This window comes from Struthio camelus, chromosome 2 (genome assembly GCF_040807025.1).
Source record: "Struthio camelus isolate bStrCam1 chromosome 2, bStrCam1.hap1, whole genome shotgun sequence".
Lineage (NCBI taxonomy): Eukaryota > Metazoa > Chordata > Aves > Struthioniformes > Struthionidae > Struthio > Struthio camelus.
The window spans coordinates 2,548,235-2,565,158 of record NC_090943.1 but is presented as its reverse complement, the minus strand read 5'-3'; the positions used below and the strand labels follow the sequence as shown (position 1 = coordinate 2,565,158).

At 45.4% G+C, this 16,924-nt stretch overlaps 1 protein-coding gene across 16 annotated transcripts in view; it reads right to left on the bottom strand.

The window, feature by feature from the left end:
* The window catches only part of ALS2CL (ALS2 C-terminal like), a 78,445-nt gene that overhangs the window by 20,626 nt on the left and 40,895 nt on the right, over window positions 1-16,924 (bottom strand). For 10 of the 16 annotated variants that reach the window (XM_009684159.2, XM_009684152.2, XM_068934065.1 and 7 more), the window contains 8 exons: window positions 8,442-8,550; window positions 7,257-7,449; window positions 5,320-5,385; window positions 3,222-3,387; window positions 2,737-2,865; window positions 2,274-2,393; window positions 577-653; window positions 115-181 (listed from right to left, as the gene is read on the bottom strand). In XM_009684159.2, the coding sequence (XP_009682454.1) occupies window positions 115-181; window positions 577-653; window positions 2,274-2,393; window positions 2,737-2,865; window positions 3,222-3,387; window positions 5,320-5,385; window positions 7,257-7,449; window positions 8,442-8,547 (924 nt within the window). In that variant the 5' untranslated portion in view covers window positions 8,548-8,550. Of the gene's footprint in view, window positions 1-114; window positions 182-576; window positions 654-2,273; window positions 2,394-2,736; window positions 2,866-3,221; window positions 3,388-5,319; window positions 5,386-7,256; window positions 7,450-8,441; window positions 8,551-8,962; window positions 9,137-9,206; window positions 9,275-11,458; window positions 11,483-16,924 lie in introns of those variants that run through there. The other 6 variants (XM_009684151.2, XM_068934064.1, XM_068934063.1 and 3 more) reach the window with 4 other exon arrangements.

Genomic DNA, 16,924 nt, shown 5'->3' with positions numbered 1-16,924 from the left:
TCCAATGCTTTTGCACCCAACATGGGGCTGCTGGCCTGTCTGTGCCACTCTCCTATATCAATGCTTAGTATATGGTATTGCAGGAGGAACAGAAAAGCCTTGCCCACAACTAACCTTCACCTGAGGATCTCTGGCAGAGAGAAGGAATGTTTCTTCTGGTGTAATAATGCGGAGGCCATACCTGTGAAGCAAAGGACATCAGAGAGACTATGAAAAAATACATTTCTTGGTCAAGAGGCAGTTGCTGCGCTTCTCATCCCTGTTCAGAAGAGGCTAACGGTACTTTTGCAGCCAGTTTTTTTCCTTCTGAAGAATTACTCAACTAATCAACTCAGCTTTGTTCCTTAGGTCTGCAGCCAAAAGCATTTTATTAGTGACTGATTTCAAGATGTCAGCAAACACAAGCAGTGCGAGTCTGAGCCGCTGCGATCCTATCTGAGAGGCAGAGCGATTACCCATATTCCAGAACCAATTCCCTCCACGAAGAGAAAGGAGATGAGGCAAGGTTTTCAATCATTCTCTCAGTGCCACAGTCAAGCTGAACCCTTTTCCTCCAAATGGAAGTATTTTACTTACACTCCTGGAGCCAACTTCTCCCTGCAGTTTTTGTCCACCCACACAAGCTTCAGATCAAAACTCTGAAAGCTGTTCCCCTGGAGAACCAGAAAGAGAAAAAAATATTATTTTTATTGACATAAATATCACACTTTGCCCTCACCCTGTCAATCCACCGAACAGCAGAGCAAGACTGGCAGCACTGTAAATTCCCTCCTCCATGGTCCACATGTCTGTCTCACGCCATGATGACAGAGCTCAGAGATTGAAGAGACTGAAGGAATGCAGGAGAGGGAAGGAAGTTCTTAGTTTATCACTACAACTAGTAGTAACAGACCTTCTAAAAGGGTGCGTTGGAACAGATGGCACTTGTCTCTACAAGAATTTCTTCCTTATCACACAGCAACCCACCAGAATCATCCCTGGCACCCAGCAAGTCCTAGTTTTTCCTATGAGCTGACTCGGATCTGGATTCCAGGTGCCACTGCCATGAGGTGGCCCACAAATATAATATTTAAGGAAACACTCTTGTAAGCAACAGCACACCAAACAGAAGAAACTAAAATGGTTGGAATATTAGGTAAAGACTACAGTTAAGACTACATCTGCATTCCCTGTCTAAATACTAGGTGCCTACACTACAGAGCTGCTGTCTGCGAGGATGTGGTTGAACAAGCTCAGGTGCTAGCAAGCACCACGGAGCTCACAATGAGTTAATTACTGATGTATCTACCAGATCTGGGGGAACAGGGTAAGAAGGGAGGTTCAGATTCCCAGCTCTACAGCCATCTTTGGCAGTCCCCTTTCCACAGCCCAAGCTAGCCAGCTCAGTGTCAGTCCAGTTATGCCTCCACAAGCTTTAATAACAGTCATAGCAGCAGACGAGACACGGTGGGTGGGAACCGTTGACTGAACAGAGATGACTGCAGTGCAGATTTATCCACGTGAGCGGATTTATCCTGGGCTCCTGTTCTTGTCAATAGGGTTGAGGGCATGATTCAACTCATCCTAAACGTAGGCATCTAAAAACAGATCAGATGAACCACACCCAGAAAGCACCTTTTTCTCTCCTTTCACTGAAAGGGAGCCTGGGGTGACTAGCTCCTAGCAAGAACACCAGAGCATTAAGGTGCTGTCAGTCAGAGCAAGCCAAGTGGGACTTAGTTAATACATGCTGCAGAACAGCTTTGAACATATATTACTTCTCTAGCTGTCCACAGCAATAAACACTCCCTGTCTGTTCCACACCCAGGCCTCAAATTCCTGAAAGAGCCCCAAGAACACTGGCATCATCAACTGCAGCTCCCACGCCACTACAGCACAGTCAACCATGAAACATCAGATTTAGTCTTACGCACTAGGTCTTACAGTGTAAGATTTTTAACCCATCAGGGCCTTTCGAATGCAGAAGGATGGAAATCAATAGTCATATGCAGGTGTGGGCATGGGTTATTAGAAAGGTACCTGTGGTGGTTGGATTGTATGCATTTACTGGGGGGGGGGGGGAGGAGGGAGAACAACTTTTTTGTGTGTTCCCCTTTTCCTACTTCACTGGGCTTTCTTCCCTTATTCTCCAGTGGAAAACACAGGTACAAGGATCTGAGACAGGTTTTTTTGCAAGCAGACAAGCTCTGCTGCAGTTTCAGTGTTAAACAATTAATTTTACTCTCATTCATCTATGCTGTCCTTCCAAACACCCTGAAACATTCAAGACTCACCTGAATCAGCACAAGGACATCATCAAAGAGCAGAATTCGGTCTGATCGATTCGTGCTGGTAGAGATGGGAAGATTTCTGCTATCTTCCAGCAGCCTCCTTTCAGGAACACAGAGCATGTCCTACAGAGGGAACCACAGAGGGAGAGATTGCAGACAGGTAGCTCTTGCATTCCCGAAGAGAAACATCAGGATCTGAGAGAGGACATGCAACTCAAGCCACCAGTTCGCACAGAGGCTGGTCGACTCGTGATACAGAGCATGCTGGCACCAGGCTCAACTGCTAAAGCACCTGGTGACCTGAAGGTTTGTCCAAGGCTTCCAAACTGCTCTGCTCCAACTGTCAGCTTCCAAACCAAGCCCTGAATGCTTGACCCATATTAAGTGTCTCCCCTTGAGTAAACAGAAGGGCAAGACCTCCAGAGGAGCCCCCCCCACCAAGCCACTGCCTGTATCTCTGACTCACCGTGAATTTGTAGCCCAGGGATTTCCATAAAGCTTTGGTAAAACAAGCTTCATCCAGGACTTGGCTGATGAAAGATTCTAGCTTCATGTATTCCTTGATAGCACCGGTAACCAAGTCCTTTTCAGGGCCCTGATAAAGGAAAGCAGGGCTTGAGAAATGCTTCAGGCGTGGCTGTGCAGGACTTCCATTCTCTGGGCTACAGCTGCAGAAAAACTTCAGCAGCTCTGAATCCTCAGAGACGGAAGGAGCTGCCAATACATCTGCACTCATCTCAGTGGCTGATTTTATTTTATTGGCATAAATGGTTTTATTCACATAAATCCCAGTTTGCTTCCAACCCAGGAGTATTTTCAATCCACAGGTGTGCACCAAGCTTTAGAGCACTTGCAAGAGGGCAGCTTTTTCATTCATCATCACAAAGCCCCACAGCTCTGCGTGAGATGTTAACGTGAACCAGTCAAGCAACATCATATAAAGCCTCCTACCTCTTTAAGAGCCTCGTTCAGCTTGGTAAGGAGCAGTACATATTGCTCAACGTGATCCCGGATAGGCTTGTGAAGTACAACGTATAAGGCCAGTGACGTGGAGGTCTCAGAGGTGAAGTCTGTGAGGAATTGTTTCAGCACTGTCTTATGATGCTTCCAGGCTTCACTGCAAGATTGCAAATAAAGACAAAGCTTCACTAACTAATCTTTCTGCAGACTGCCACACCTCTGCTTTCCAAACATGATAGGCTACCTCCCTCCCAGACAAGGTATAGAAAGACCTCAAAGAGCAGGGGACAATGCTGTGCAAACATCTTTACACACCACATACAAAGAAATAAGGCAATGAGGCAAACAAGAACTTCATGCATTTTGCTACTGACCCAGCACCCTTTGCAAATAGGAATCACACCCACAGATATATAGAATATAGCATGACTTCCACAACCGTTTGCACACCAAAAGAGTGACTCAGATATCCAAGTGACTCCAAATCTACTCATGTCTAGCTTTCATCCTTTCGGATGCTATTTCCGTGAGACTCTGACCACATCTGCAACAAGCAGTGGAAATTGCTCAAACAGAAAAGCTATTTCCATACAACTGTCAGCCTATTCAGAGGGACCGAAACACCATAATTTGAATCAATGTGTTAAGGTTTAAGTGGATGGTGTCAAGTAAACTTGGAACAAAGCTAACAAGGAGTAACTGTAAGGAGCATACATATTCATCCGTTAGCAGGAGAGAGAGTTGACAGCACAGCTTTAGTTTTTCTCTGAGCAAGCCTACAGAAAAGCTTCAAGGAGGGAAGGAGCTGTTGATACTTCTGCACTCAGCTGGAAATGGCTAAGTAAATCCCAATTTGTCTCCAGTCCAGGACTATTTTCAATCCAGAGGTGCACACCAAGCTTTGGAGCACTTGCAAGAGGGTAGCTCAGGTACGCGCTACGCTTCAGCAGCGGCTAGGCTCTGCAGCGAGGCAGAAGTACAGCACTGCCCCATCCATAACCATCCTGAGCTCAGTTACTCTACAGCAAAACATGGACACTGCAGATACGTTTGGTCAGATCAAGCCTAGGCCTCAGGCATCTCCATCCAAGCTGGGCGCTCCAGGCTCCCCTTGCAGGCGAGGCAGAGAAATGGGCAATTTTATAGCACAATTCACCTGCCCTATTTTAGGTATCTACAGTAGGATGGGGTGAGTCATATCCCAGATGTGCCTATCACTGATTACAAAGTAAGGCACCAGCACAAGCTTAGGTTTCAGTAATAGATGTATCCCTCCCTCTCCCGAGCCTAAATAGCGACCAGCTAACAGAGGTTTGCATGGACGTACACTGGCCATAGGTTCAGGGATCCTCTCAGTGCCCACAAGAAGTCAAGTCTACCTCTCTAAAGAGCAAGCCTGCAAGGCTTCACTTTGGGGTTTCTGATCTTTTGGGAAACCAGAGCTACGTTATCAATAAGTAGTCATGGCTCTGTACTGCAGGAACCCTTCCCGGACAAGATTAGCTCTGCAAGAGCTGCCACGCACCCCAGAGCCCCACTCCTCTCCCTTGCACATGTTTTGCTCTGTGGGTGTATGTAGGCTGTGCCACACGTTCCATACAACATGCTTAAGACTGCGAGGGGAGAGATGAAAGTTTCCATTTTCAGCTTTTCCATGCGGATCCTCCTGCCAGGTTCTCACAGAAACCTTTCTAGGGTCCCAACTTTTCCTCACTCCTTACCTGAAGTTCCTAAATTTACTGGATTCCTCCCTTCAAAATCTCTAAGTTGTGCATGGTTGGAAAGAGCAGGAAAGAACTGCAGAGGAAACCTTCCAACACCTGGGCCGAGGGTCTTGGCAGAACGCATGAGACGCTGGCCCAGAGGAGCAGCAGCTGGCCTACAAAACAGAGATGACTGCAGGGGCAGTGCTCAGTGCTGCTCACTCAGTTTAGTGTCTTAACCCATGTTTTCCCTGCAGATCACTCCATTCTGTCAGGTCCAAACTCCCCGATCAGCTTGATGTTTGCTCCTTCAAAAATTACTTTCCTGCCTACAATATCACTATGTTCATGTCAGCTGCTAAATAAGCATTCTTCCGCCCACTGACCTTTTGCTCTTTGTGGCATGTTCAAAGCCGTGGACTACAACATAGTTTGCAAAAGTGACGAAATATCTGTTAAAAAAAAGAAAAAAAAAAGGAACAGGCACAAACAGAGTTAGAGACACAAAGTAACTACAAGGCTTAAGCAACAGTGGGAGCAAGCTCCTTTGAAAACATGGCCAGTTCAACCTTTGCAAGGGAGGCAAAAAGAGAGGTAGCTACTGTACACTCTCACTTTGGCTCACTCCACTTCTCTTCCTCGTGCCAGCTCCTTGGTTTAACTGCTTTGTTGACTTTTTGCACTACTTTCGTTACAGGAAGTCTAAATCTTCCTGGCATTCAGCATAAGCAGAAGTAATCTTGTGCAACCACCCTGGAAAGCAAATCTACAAAGGCTAAGCTTAAGATATCAGCATTGGATGCATGAATTTCTGCTGCTTGAAATAGAAGTATCAAGTCTCTATTACTGATGATAAATTCTAGTCAATGTATTTCATGTCAATGTATTTTGTCTCACACTAGAGGGAGATCAAGCCATATTTTGTCAGCAAATATCATGCCTCCTTCCAGTACTGATTTCACCAAAGTCATGTATTCTGTCCAAACTAATTATCGTTTATTACATCCAGCCAGCTCATCTATTTATTGCTGATTTTCAGAACCCTAAAGAGGGTCTTTGCTTGCTCCCATGACTCCAATAAGCATGAAACATAGTAGGATCAGGACTGCACAGAGTGAGTCAGGAGAAGTGGGTAGGAACCAGCTCTGTTTTTTATATGACACTAAACAAAAACAGGTTTCCATTTGAAAACAAGAGGGGAAGAGCGATCTCCTCCACATCAGCTGCTCTTTTGTGTCAACTGAAATCTCAGCACAAGTTTCCAACTCCTAAATTGGTTTACCTTAAAAAAAATATATTTAAATTCGTTGAATCAATTTCAAGATGAACAACACATGCTGCTCCAAATCCCACTCACACAATGGCAAAGTTTCTTGCTCACCTCTTTTTGAGGTGATATCGTCCAAATAAATAAATAAATAAATAAATAAAACTGTTCCTTCCTTTCTCCTCCATTCACATGCACACCCATAAAAAAAATAAAACCAAGACTAGATGAGCAGCAAGCTCCAGGAGCCAGGGCGCCCTGTCTGCTCACCTCCCATTCCTCTGCGAGTGCCAAACTGCGCAGATGGTTCAGGCCCATCTGGCTTGACCACATTTGTGATGAATGCAGGACTGAGCACTGTCTGATCTCTATGTCACCTCAGGTGCCCATAAACCCTTTTCCACGCTGGGACCTCAACACACAGGTTAGGCACGCTCCAGTGATTTTGGCAAGCATTTTACTTTGCGTTGCAGGCAGACAGGGAGCACATAATTAATTAGTGACAGAATCAGCTATGGGGAAGTATATTTTTCACCCCATGCTATATCCATCACTATCATACCCTTTCCCAAAACTGGACAAGCATGGTAAAAACAGGTTTTTGAACTGTATTTGGTAACATCTTCTCCTCACTCCTGTAAGTCCTATAAACCTCCTTGAACCTGCCTTTCTGCTCCTGACCACAGCTCAAGCTTTGCTCTCCTAACTTCCCCAGTCACAAATTGTTGCCCTGTTCCTCCTCCCTTTTTTGTTCTTTTTTTTTTTTAAGATGCATTAAAAAAATACTTGCAAGAAAAAAATTCTGCCTTTTACACGTCTTCCAAAGCACAGTCACAGATAGAAAAAGACTACCTATTAGGTGGTCTACACAGATCCTAGAGTCTGTAGCATTTATCCCAGGCGCTGTATGCGACCACTTCCCTGCTTAATGACTGAATGCTAATGAACAGTACTGAACAAATTAAATGCATCAGTTTTGCACCAGTCTACCAGGGTTGGTAGAAACAGTGGATAAACTGGGTCCCTTATGTTACTCTGAAACGCTTCTGTACTTACTGAACGTAGAGTCTTACGAACAGCTCTCCTTTCCGGACAGTGTAAAAGTCTTGGATGCAGAATGACTCAGAAGTGCTGCATTTTTGTTTGAGTATCCGGTAACATTCCTCCGTGAAGTTCCAGAGAGCTTGAAATCGATCATTCAGTAGCAGAAAGAGTTTAAAGTTGTCCTTTCCTCTCTGGTCGTGAGGCTCTTTGAGGAAGAGATGGAGGGGGGAAAAAAAGCCCATCAGCAAACCTTGAATGCCAAGAAACCCTGTGGAAGGCACTGCCCGGATCTAGTACTCGGCCCAATTTGTCAAGGTGAAGTACATATACTCTTACGGGAAAATAATTCCTGGGAGGAAGGAGGTGATGACTATTTAGGGTTGGGTCCCTGTAATTAATTGTATGGGCTACCCACGCTAAGGCCCTCTCCTTTCCATTCTTGTAGGGCATGCGGTCACGGCAGCCTGCGAGGCTAAGCCCCAGCTCAGGCACGAGCACTGGAGAAAAACGTTGAGAAGCTTTGCCCATGGCCTAAACAGCAGGTCCCAGCCTTGATGGAGGCTAAAAGAAAAAGGCAGTGACATGAGTAGGAACTACCCTACAGGCCTAATCAGTTGCACCACTTTGGGCCAGAAGAGCTCATGAATACTTACACAGATTTGTTGTTTCAGTGGAGCCGCTCTGATTTACTGCCAGCTCAAAACTTGCTCTCACAAGTTTTACTTTTCAAGATGGGCACAACAGCAGATGGGGAACAGGGAGGTAGAATGGGCACAGTTTAGGGGTCACACGTGCAAGATGCGTTTCTTATTTCCACACACCATAAGGGAAACAAGCCTCAGAGCAGATGTATGCGAAGGGATTAAATGTTCAACAAGGCCAGGTCAACTGAAGGGAGAAGTTTTGTCTCTTCAGATCTTCCTCAATATATGATTCTGCTTACACTGGTCAGAATCTGGATTAAACTCCAAAAACAACAGGAACCATAGTCCTAGGCTTGCATGAAAGGTCACATGCAGCCTCAAGACCTCACTGTGTTGAATGAAACAACTCTATATATCACTTACTCCTGTGAACCAACCTCCAGTAAGTCCTCAGCCATTAGTTTTCAATTATAATTTTCTATTCATAGGTGCACCAGTGAGGTGACTCAAGGTAAAGAATTAGAGATTAAAAAAGGGGTCTTTTCTGACTTACCTGCCTGGAGCAAAGGCTTGAAGATGAGGGCATCTATCTGCGCCAGGCAGGCCGAGAAGGTTTCTTCTGCTTGGAGCAGAGATGCAGTTGCTTCAGCCGTGCACATGTCCTGGACACAACAAAAACGGCACATGTAAATTCACTGCATGAATAGCCACCTACCAATGGTTTCCAAGCTCAGTGAGAACATTCAGGCTTTCCTGTTCTTGACAGCACATGCAGACAGCTTCAACTGCTGCCCCCAAAAAGCAACTGAAATTTTGCAAGTTGAAATAGAAACCGGACAACTGAACATGAGCTGGTGTCACAGAAGTCCACCGAAGCTACAGGCTAGTTTTCCTGATTCCCCAGATGAAGATCTTCTCAGGTGGACCATGACAGCTTTCCATGTGACGGGGAAGGCTCTAAACTTCTTGGTAACTGTCTTAATCTTGCCAGATCCATACTTCCAGAAGAACAAAAGAAAAATAAATACAAGGCAGCAACAGATGAAACAGAGGATCCATTCCTATTTCCCTCACCAGTTTTCGGCCTGGGTGCCTCAGTCTGCACCTGTTGGCATTAAAAGCTGTCATACAGAGCCGCAGAGCCATGCCAAAGTGCCCAACCTTCCAAAGGAGTGGAGGTCCAGTGTTACTCCTTTCCGAGTAGGACCGTGCACTGCTGGCTATATGTCACAACTGCTGGGTCAACAGAGAGTTTGCCTAAAATGGAAGTGGGCAGTATTAAGGGGAAAAAAAAAAAAAGAAAAAAAAGACAACGAACCCATGTGAACAAACTCCAGTAGCTTCCTCCTCCTGCCTTCCCAGCCCTACCTCCAAAAAGAAACGTATCAGAGGAAGTGAACACAGCCAACTAATGGTGTGTCATAAGAAACTAATATGGAAAAAGCCTATGTGGTGAAAATATGACGGGCGGAGCTGGCTGATATATTACTAAAGAGTTTTTTTTTTTTTTTTTTTTTTTTTTTAAAAAAGAGGGGGGTGGAGAGAGAGAGAGAGAGATTCTTTCAGCTTAGTGAAGCAAGACAGCAAACTCTGGGGACTGCACACAGTCTGTCCACATTTATTCTCAGCCCGGTTGTAGTGAGTTCTCAAAATACAGTAACATAATAGTTTTACAATACTAAACTAATGAATATAAGGCATGATGCTGCAAAAAATTACAATGTCAAATTGGTAACACACATTTTGACACAGTTTTGGTGTGTGTGCACTCTTCCAACAGTTCTCAGGCGTGGGCCAGGGACCATTTGAAACGGGCAGTTTGCACGTGGCCATGCTGTTTTGGAAGGTAAGAAGCACAATAGCTATATGAACGTAGGTTATGCCGTAACCATCTGGCCATGGGATCAGGTCTCATTTATTTACTAATAGAAACATAGATAGCATATTCACACTGTCCCTAGGAAGAACTGATCTCAGACCATGTGCTAGCAGCCTACTCTGAGGCTTCTTCACCTCTACCCTGATCTGCACAGACCACAGGTGAGATTCGTTCTCCCTGTGTTGAGATATCTGGAAGTTAGACCTCTAAGCCTAAACCCGCTTTATCCTTCATGGGAAGGAACACTTCAGACATCTCCCCATGGACCATGGAAAGGACACCTAGGTGCTTAGGTGGGAACACCTCACTTTTAAGTTTCTTAGGGGGTCGGTTTCCTTACTGAATTAGAGTTTGAGCTCCCTAAAACCACCAAACCCCGCTCAGGTTCTCCCTTTCCAGGCCATCGTGGAGCTTGGGCTGAGATGGCGTCATAAAACAAGGGAAGCTTTGCAGCGTGGATGGTCAGCTTCCTTGGTTTAATATGGATGTTCCAGTCCAAACACAACTGTCTGCGCAAGTGACTAACAAGATTATCTCCTTAGTATCCACAGCCTCTTAAGTTTCATATGTCTGCAAAATAGGAAGCATTAAAAAGTTCCATATCTCATCAGTTTACAGGTTTTCATACATCAAGCCCTGAACCAAGCCAGGCTTAGACTGTAGGACTGGGTTGTTGTTTTTTTTTTTTTTTTTTTTTTGCAGGAATGCTGGTGATTTGCCCCAGGGGAATCTCTATGCATGCAAATAGGTCAAAAAGCTGGAATCTGAACTCCTCCTGTCCCCTCCTAGAGACGGCTCAGCCAGGAAAAAAGCAAAACAAAGCAGCAACCAGTCAGCTGCCATCCCAGAGCACCAAGAGGACAGGACAGATCTAAAAGTTTGTAACTTAATCCTCTGCCTTGTAGACACAAAGATAAAGTTTTCTTCCCCCCTCACAGGTACTAGAGAGCACTCAAGCTTGTTACAAACCTCTAAGCATAAGTAGCTTGCTTAATCAGGCAGTGAAATCGGGCTGGATACGTGACAGCATTTCATTTTCAAATGCTTCAATAAAACAGCAAGCCATCAGCTGTGTTGTATTAGTATCACTGAGTAGCAGGCTGGTGGGCTTCAATGATTTTTTTTTTTTAAGCTATTTTGTCTATTTGGGGGGAAGGAGGGAAGAAAAATCCACCATTTCTGACTCCTCTGCGAGGGAAGGGGCTTGTCTGCCACCTACGCTTCTTCAGTCCTGCAAGAAAAGGTTTTATCCTTTATCCATGGATGCCAGATGCCAAACTCAGAAGGTCTTTCCCAGCCCTCCTCTTATCAAAACCACCCGAAAAACCAGCCATCCATTACATACAGATGGCTTAATGAAACCCGAATGATTCAAACCACAGGTGCACACGCACACAGCTTTGCTCTGCACAGCCATGTTAGTTCACCAGCCCCTTCTGAACATCAGCTGGTCCCACACGCAGCCACCTGCCCACCTGCAGCCACCTGCCCACCTGCAAGCCCGTTACTTTGAGGGTCTATTACTCATGCAGACCTAAGCTCAGAGTTTACTGGGACTGCCCCAAGGCATTCTCGTGATGCTAGGCTTGGGTTGAGAAACCTCTGCAACAGCCACAGTGGGAAGCATGACGTATAGACACCCAAGCTGACTCTGCAGAAACCAGAAGTATTTGGATAGCTTTTTCCGTTACCTGGAGCATGCCAACCTCTTCCGCCACCTGACACCATGGTTTTTAAGCAGTCACATTCTTGCCCTTCACTGGAAATTTGTGGTCTAGTTCCAGCCTGAACGTGAACAGTACAGACCATTTGCTGAATGAGTAAGTGGCACCAGTCAGCTTTTGAAATAGCTGTTCTGGTACCACAAAAAGACCTAAGTTGCCACATCACATCACTCAATGAGGTACGGGTGAGTTTCAGCCACCACTTCCCGCCTTTCCTCATCAGTTAAGTGAAAAAAGCATTTGCACGCTTATTTGAGTCCAGCGAGGCAAAGAGGATTTGAAGTTATCTACCCAGTGAACAAAGTCAATGTTGACTCAGCCACAGAGCATGAAGGAAACAATGGAGACCATCCCAGGGCACGCGGAAGTCATGTTGCACATCCTCATTATTTGAGAAACCAAATGCAAACTGCAGAGCTGCTGGGTGATGGGAGCACTGAACAGAAACCTGTGGCTGTCACATGCAGCCTCCCTTCCCCCTTGGACCCAGCTTTCACACGACTCAGTGGTTTTGTGCTTCTGTGTTTGTTCACTGAAAGGCAAGGGAAGTTTGATTAGACCCACTCTCACGTCTGTTCACAGTGTTTTGGTCTGCACTTCATGCATGGCTCTGCTGCTGCTTGGGAATCAAAACCCTTCTCAGATGTTGCACTCCTGACAGTCAGATGAAAAAAGATGCACCTCCAAGGAAGGCTTCACTAGCTGCACAAAGCACGACAGCTTCTCTTGCTAGTAGGTATGATTGTCTCGGTTCTGGTCACATGTGCAAAATCTGAAAGTCTCCTATGGCTTTTGAGGATGGAGTTTCCCATTGACAAAGCAAGACAGCTGCCAGCCTGCTTCAGGCTCTTGTGAGGAATGATGAGCTCTCTCCAGGAGAAGATTTTCCAAACTGGGAGACATATCTATTCCCTCTCCCTAAATAAAGGTACAGGAGGGCATAAGCCAATGAAAAGCATGAAAAGCCATACCAGTAAACATCTGTAATTAGGGAGAGGACGCAAATAATAGTATTCATGTAGAAACAGCACAAATGAGTTTGAGAAACAGTATTTTTAACTGTTGCTGGATCTCTGCAGCTCATCCTTGTCTTGGCTTTTCTGCCGAGCATGGCAATGAGGGCAGAAACAAGGGTGATGGCAGTAGCTTTTAAAAAAAAAAAAAAAAAAAAAAAAAATCAAGGCAAGCAGGTGCTGAGAGATAGATAGATGGAAGATGCCTGGGATAGATGGGAGCAGCCTGAGTCATCTGAATGGAGTGAGCATTCATCCTCAACATGGACTGTGCAAAGCTGCTAAATGCAAATTTCAGCAAGAAAACGTAGCTCCTGCGGAGCCACAACAGGGAATTCTGCCAATTTTCTCAAAATGGGTACAAGGGTGGTTGGAACAGATAGGAAACCAAGCAAAGATGCTTTGCTGAGCCTCTCTATCAGAGTTGTTGAGAACACCAATCTGCTTGGCGTTTGTAGCTCTGAGAGCGCTATTCAATGAGGAAAATGGCCGGAAAACCCCCTAGACATTAGATGCGACTCAGAGTTTCTCACGGAAACACAAATCCAGTCAGACAATCCTATCATCTCTTCTACAGTAAGGAAGAAAATGGATCTTCAGACAGGGACTATTCATTTTCCATCTTCCTCTTGTGAATTCCCCTGTGTTGAACTTGCATTTAGCAATCAACAAAAACCAGGACTTCTCAGCTAAGAATCCAAGTTCAGTACCAGATTTAGGAGCGCTCGCTCAGGGCATTTTAACACTAAACCTTACAGGGTGTAAATGCCATGACCATGTCTGTGACCCCTCCTGTTCTTAAAATTTTCTCTTTCCTTGCATCAGCCTTCCTAAAGGATATTGCTCCTTCATTGCTCCATACAGTTCAGCCCTGCCAATCTCATCTGTCTTTGCAGTTCAGGATCTTTTTCTGAGGCAGCGGGGACAGGAGAAGTGAGACAAGTCTATCACTCCATCACCTCCAGTCCTCAAACAGGCCAAGTGTTCACTCCTCTGCCCTCTGAGATGCCATCAGGTTGTTGCTGCCACTCAGCTGAAGATGCAGCTTTCTACTGCTGCCCGTGCCTTAAGAGAGTACATCATCTTTACAGAGGCAGGAATAAAGCTGCTTTAATTCAAGCTCAAGTTCAGGAACAATATGAGTTTTACATTGAAGCCAGTAGGGCAATAAAGACATTTTTCCATTACAGTAATCCCCAAACTCTTTCTCCAATATTACCTTTCACACTCTGGCCGGCTTTCTCTCATGGTGGTAATGGTGTTGCTTCTACCTAAAATGAAGGAACCCTTCTGAGGATGCACTATAGAGCATGGGCACTTACACTTGGACTGGAAAATTCCCCTCCGCTTTGCGGCGGGATGCGGCCAAAAGCATTTGAAAGCTAAGAAGTCTCTTACCTAAAGTGCTTTCTCTCTAAAAGTGCTTTCTTACCAGACCGTCTTCTAGGTCCCCATGACAGAGAACCTCTTTCCCCTGTTCACTGGAACAAGCCCAGAAAGCAGCTGAGCTGTTCACTGCAATGCTAAGAATGATGGATGTATCCAGAGGCGCTGCAAAAATGCAATTGTTTGAGCAGAGCCTAACCACAGACATGTTAAAGCCCCTTTTATACCAAGGTGAACACCACCTGGGTTAACTCTTCAGGGAAAAATAAAATCATCAGTGCATTTACCCTTTGCGTGAGCTTTATGCCTTTCCCCAAGCAGTGCATAGCTCCAACGGATGCACGTTATAGGGCAGGAAAAAAAACAGAGCTCTGCACAAAGCCTGCCACTAGAGTTTCACCCTCAGCAGTTAATCATCAAACCTCGCTAATGCAGATCAACACTTTAGGCAACATCACAGTAATGTTTCTGAACTGAGTCTAGGGACCTTAAACTGGACTGAGCATAGGCTTAATTATCTGCTTCCTCCCCTCTGTCAGCTCAACATTTGTGCCATCACGATTAACCTGACCAAAGAGCTGCCTGAAAAAAAAAAGTTGGGGCAGAGAGGGGAGAGGTCGGAGGAGGAAAGGATTAACATTAAGGGCTGGTCTTTCGGGGGGGGGGGGGGGGGAGAAAATGTTTGTTTGAACTTGGACCCTAGCCTCTAGTCTTCTTTTCCACATTTGTTTTTAGTGCGGATCAGGTCCTCACCCTGATTTAACATACAATCACACGAACATTCCCAGTGGCAGGATCGGACTACCTCTTTCATTTGCAGTGTCAGCTCAACGTCCATAAACTCTGGAGCTCCCTTGGCCACGGGGGCAAACTCAAGTGGCCCATGCCAAGGCGTTGCTTCTCCTTCAACCCAAACCTTTGTTCCTTTCCTGCCAGGGCTAAGCTTCTAGCCCAGCTAATCGCAATTCCCAACTACGTTCCCCCTCACGTGTCACGCTCCAGCTGAGTCTGCATTCAGACCAGCACAAAGACCATTTTGTTGTGCGGAAAAACAATTCCGTGCTTTGCCTCAGCAGCACCAACAGTGAAGTGAGCGCTCCCATTCAGACTCTGCTCTCGTCAAATCTCAGATCTGTCATGACTCAGGATGAATTAGCGTTCACCTTACTGGAGTCACCTCATAAGCAGCCAGAAACACCTAGTCGGTGAGTTAAGAGGTCATTGGGAATAAAGAGGGCAGAAAGATAATAAAAACCCAAAACCCCAAGACTGCTTTTATCAGCAAAAATGAGGAAGAGAACAACTGAGGTAGCAAAGTTGTTTGGATAAAGCTTTACTAGAGGGTAGAGGGAGCCTGCAGATGCCAGCAAAAGTTTGCCTGGAAAGGAACCAAATGGCCTGCCATCAGGGGAAATTGCTGAGCAGGAAGCAATAAAAGCAGGCAGGCACAGTCCGTGGCATAGCTTAAAACCAGAGTTAATAGACCCATCAAGCCTCTCACACTGAACGTAAGACCCGCAGACTTTTGGTGCGGGTTCCCACATATCTTACACCACGCAGCAGACGCTGGGAACACGGCACAACCACCTCTCAAGCGATGGGGGAGGCTCGGGACAAACAAGAGGAAGCCCTGCCTTGCACACCACGTCTAGTTAAACCGTGGAACTCACTGCCACAAGAGTCTATACTGGCTATGAGTAAATTACACCCGCTTTCAAAAGTGGCTGGATAAGTCCATAGAAGGGGAAAAAAAAAAACACTCAAAAGCTAATAAAAAGACAGACATCAACTCCAGCTCAGAAGTCCCTGAGGGGGCAAGAAGTGCATTTGAAAGAAGTACTACTACAACACTTTCCACTTTTTATATTCTTCTTCTCAGGGTATCTGTTCTTCTCCATTATCAGAGGTGAGATAGCCTGGCTTGATAGCACTGATTTTATGCATTAGCCATAAAAATAATTTGTTGGTCACCTCCATCGCAGGACCCCAAGCGCTCAAAGAGACAGTGTCAGGCTGTTAGAAAATCGACCACGTTGGAAGCGCAATAGATTTGTGACAGCAGCATGTAGCCAGAAGCTTAAGAAGGGTCAAACAAGCATTCAGTGCTGTCTGCAGAGAGCATCAAGGTTTTGTAATTGATTTTTCAGCCCAAAGAGGTTTTTTTTTTTTTTAATCAGTTTTTTTCCCCCCCTCATTCATCTTCAACACAGAAAAACAGGAAAAAACAGGAAGCCATGGGTGGGGGAGGAAAACATTTTTTTTTTTTCCCTTTTTGCAAAAAATCAGGAAACACAAGAGCTTTCTAGAAAGCTTATCTAACCCAACTTTTTTTCTTTCTCCTCCAAAGTCAAACTGGGAGCTCACGTGCCTTCCTTAGGAAACTCATCTTCAAGCTGAAGAAAAACAACTGTGACCCTCTAGTTGACTTGAAAAGGAGATCTGCCCTTGCTGAGTTTCTAAAGCTGAACTATCCTCCCTTGGTAACCAACAGGGAGAAAGAGGCACAGGAGAAGGTCAATTCAACTCAGCCCAAGTGAGATGAGCGCGCCCCTGTGTTCACTTCGTCTCTACCCACTAACTACAAGAGTTAAACAGTTAGATCAAATAAGATATCTTTCTTATCGACAGCTAAGGCTAGAGAAGATCACTCTCATTGCAATTAAGGCTATCATTCAGCCTTTGCAAATAACATGGCAAGTACGATAAGGTGAGATGGTGTTTACTTAGTGGTTCAATCCCTCACGGCCCTGCACCTCCCATTATCAAAAATACCTGCAAGCAGCATACGCTTGCGGAAACAGAACTGCTCTGATCCAGCAACTTACATGCACCACCAAATGACCTGGAGTTATAGACGAAGCCCTCCCAGGTAACTCCAAGCCTAACGCGAAACAACTACAGGTCGTCTGGAGGTATCACGGGGAAGCAGGTCATGAGAAGAGAGAACTCATCCATTCTCCATTGGAGTGGAGAAGTTACAGAAAGCTCAGTGGACCACAGCCAGGTTATCCTATTAGTCCTATATCATGGCTCT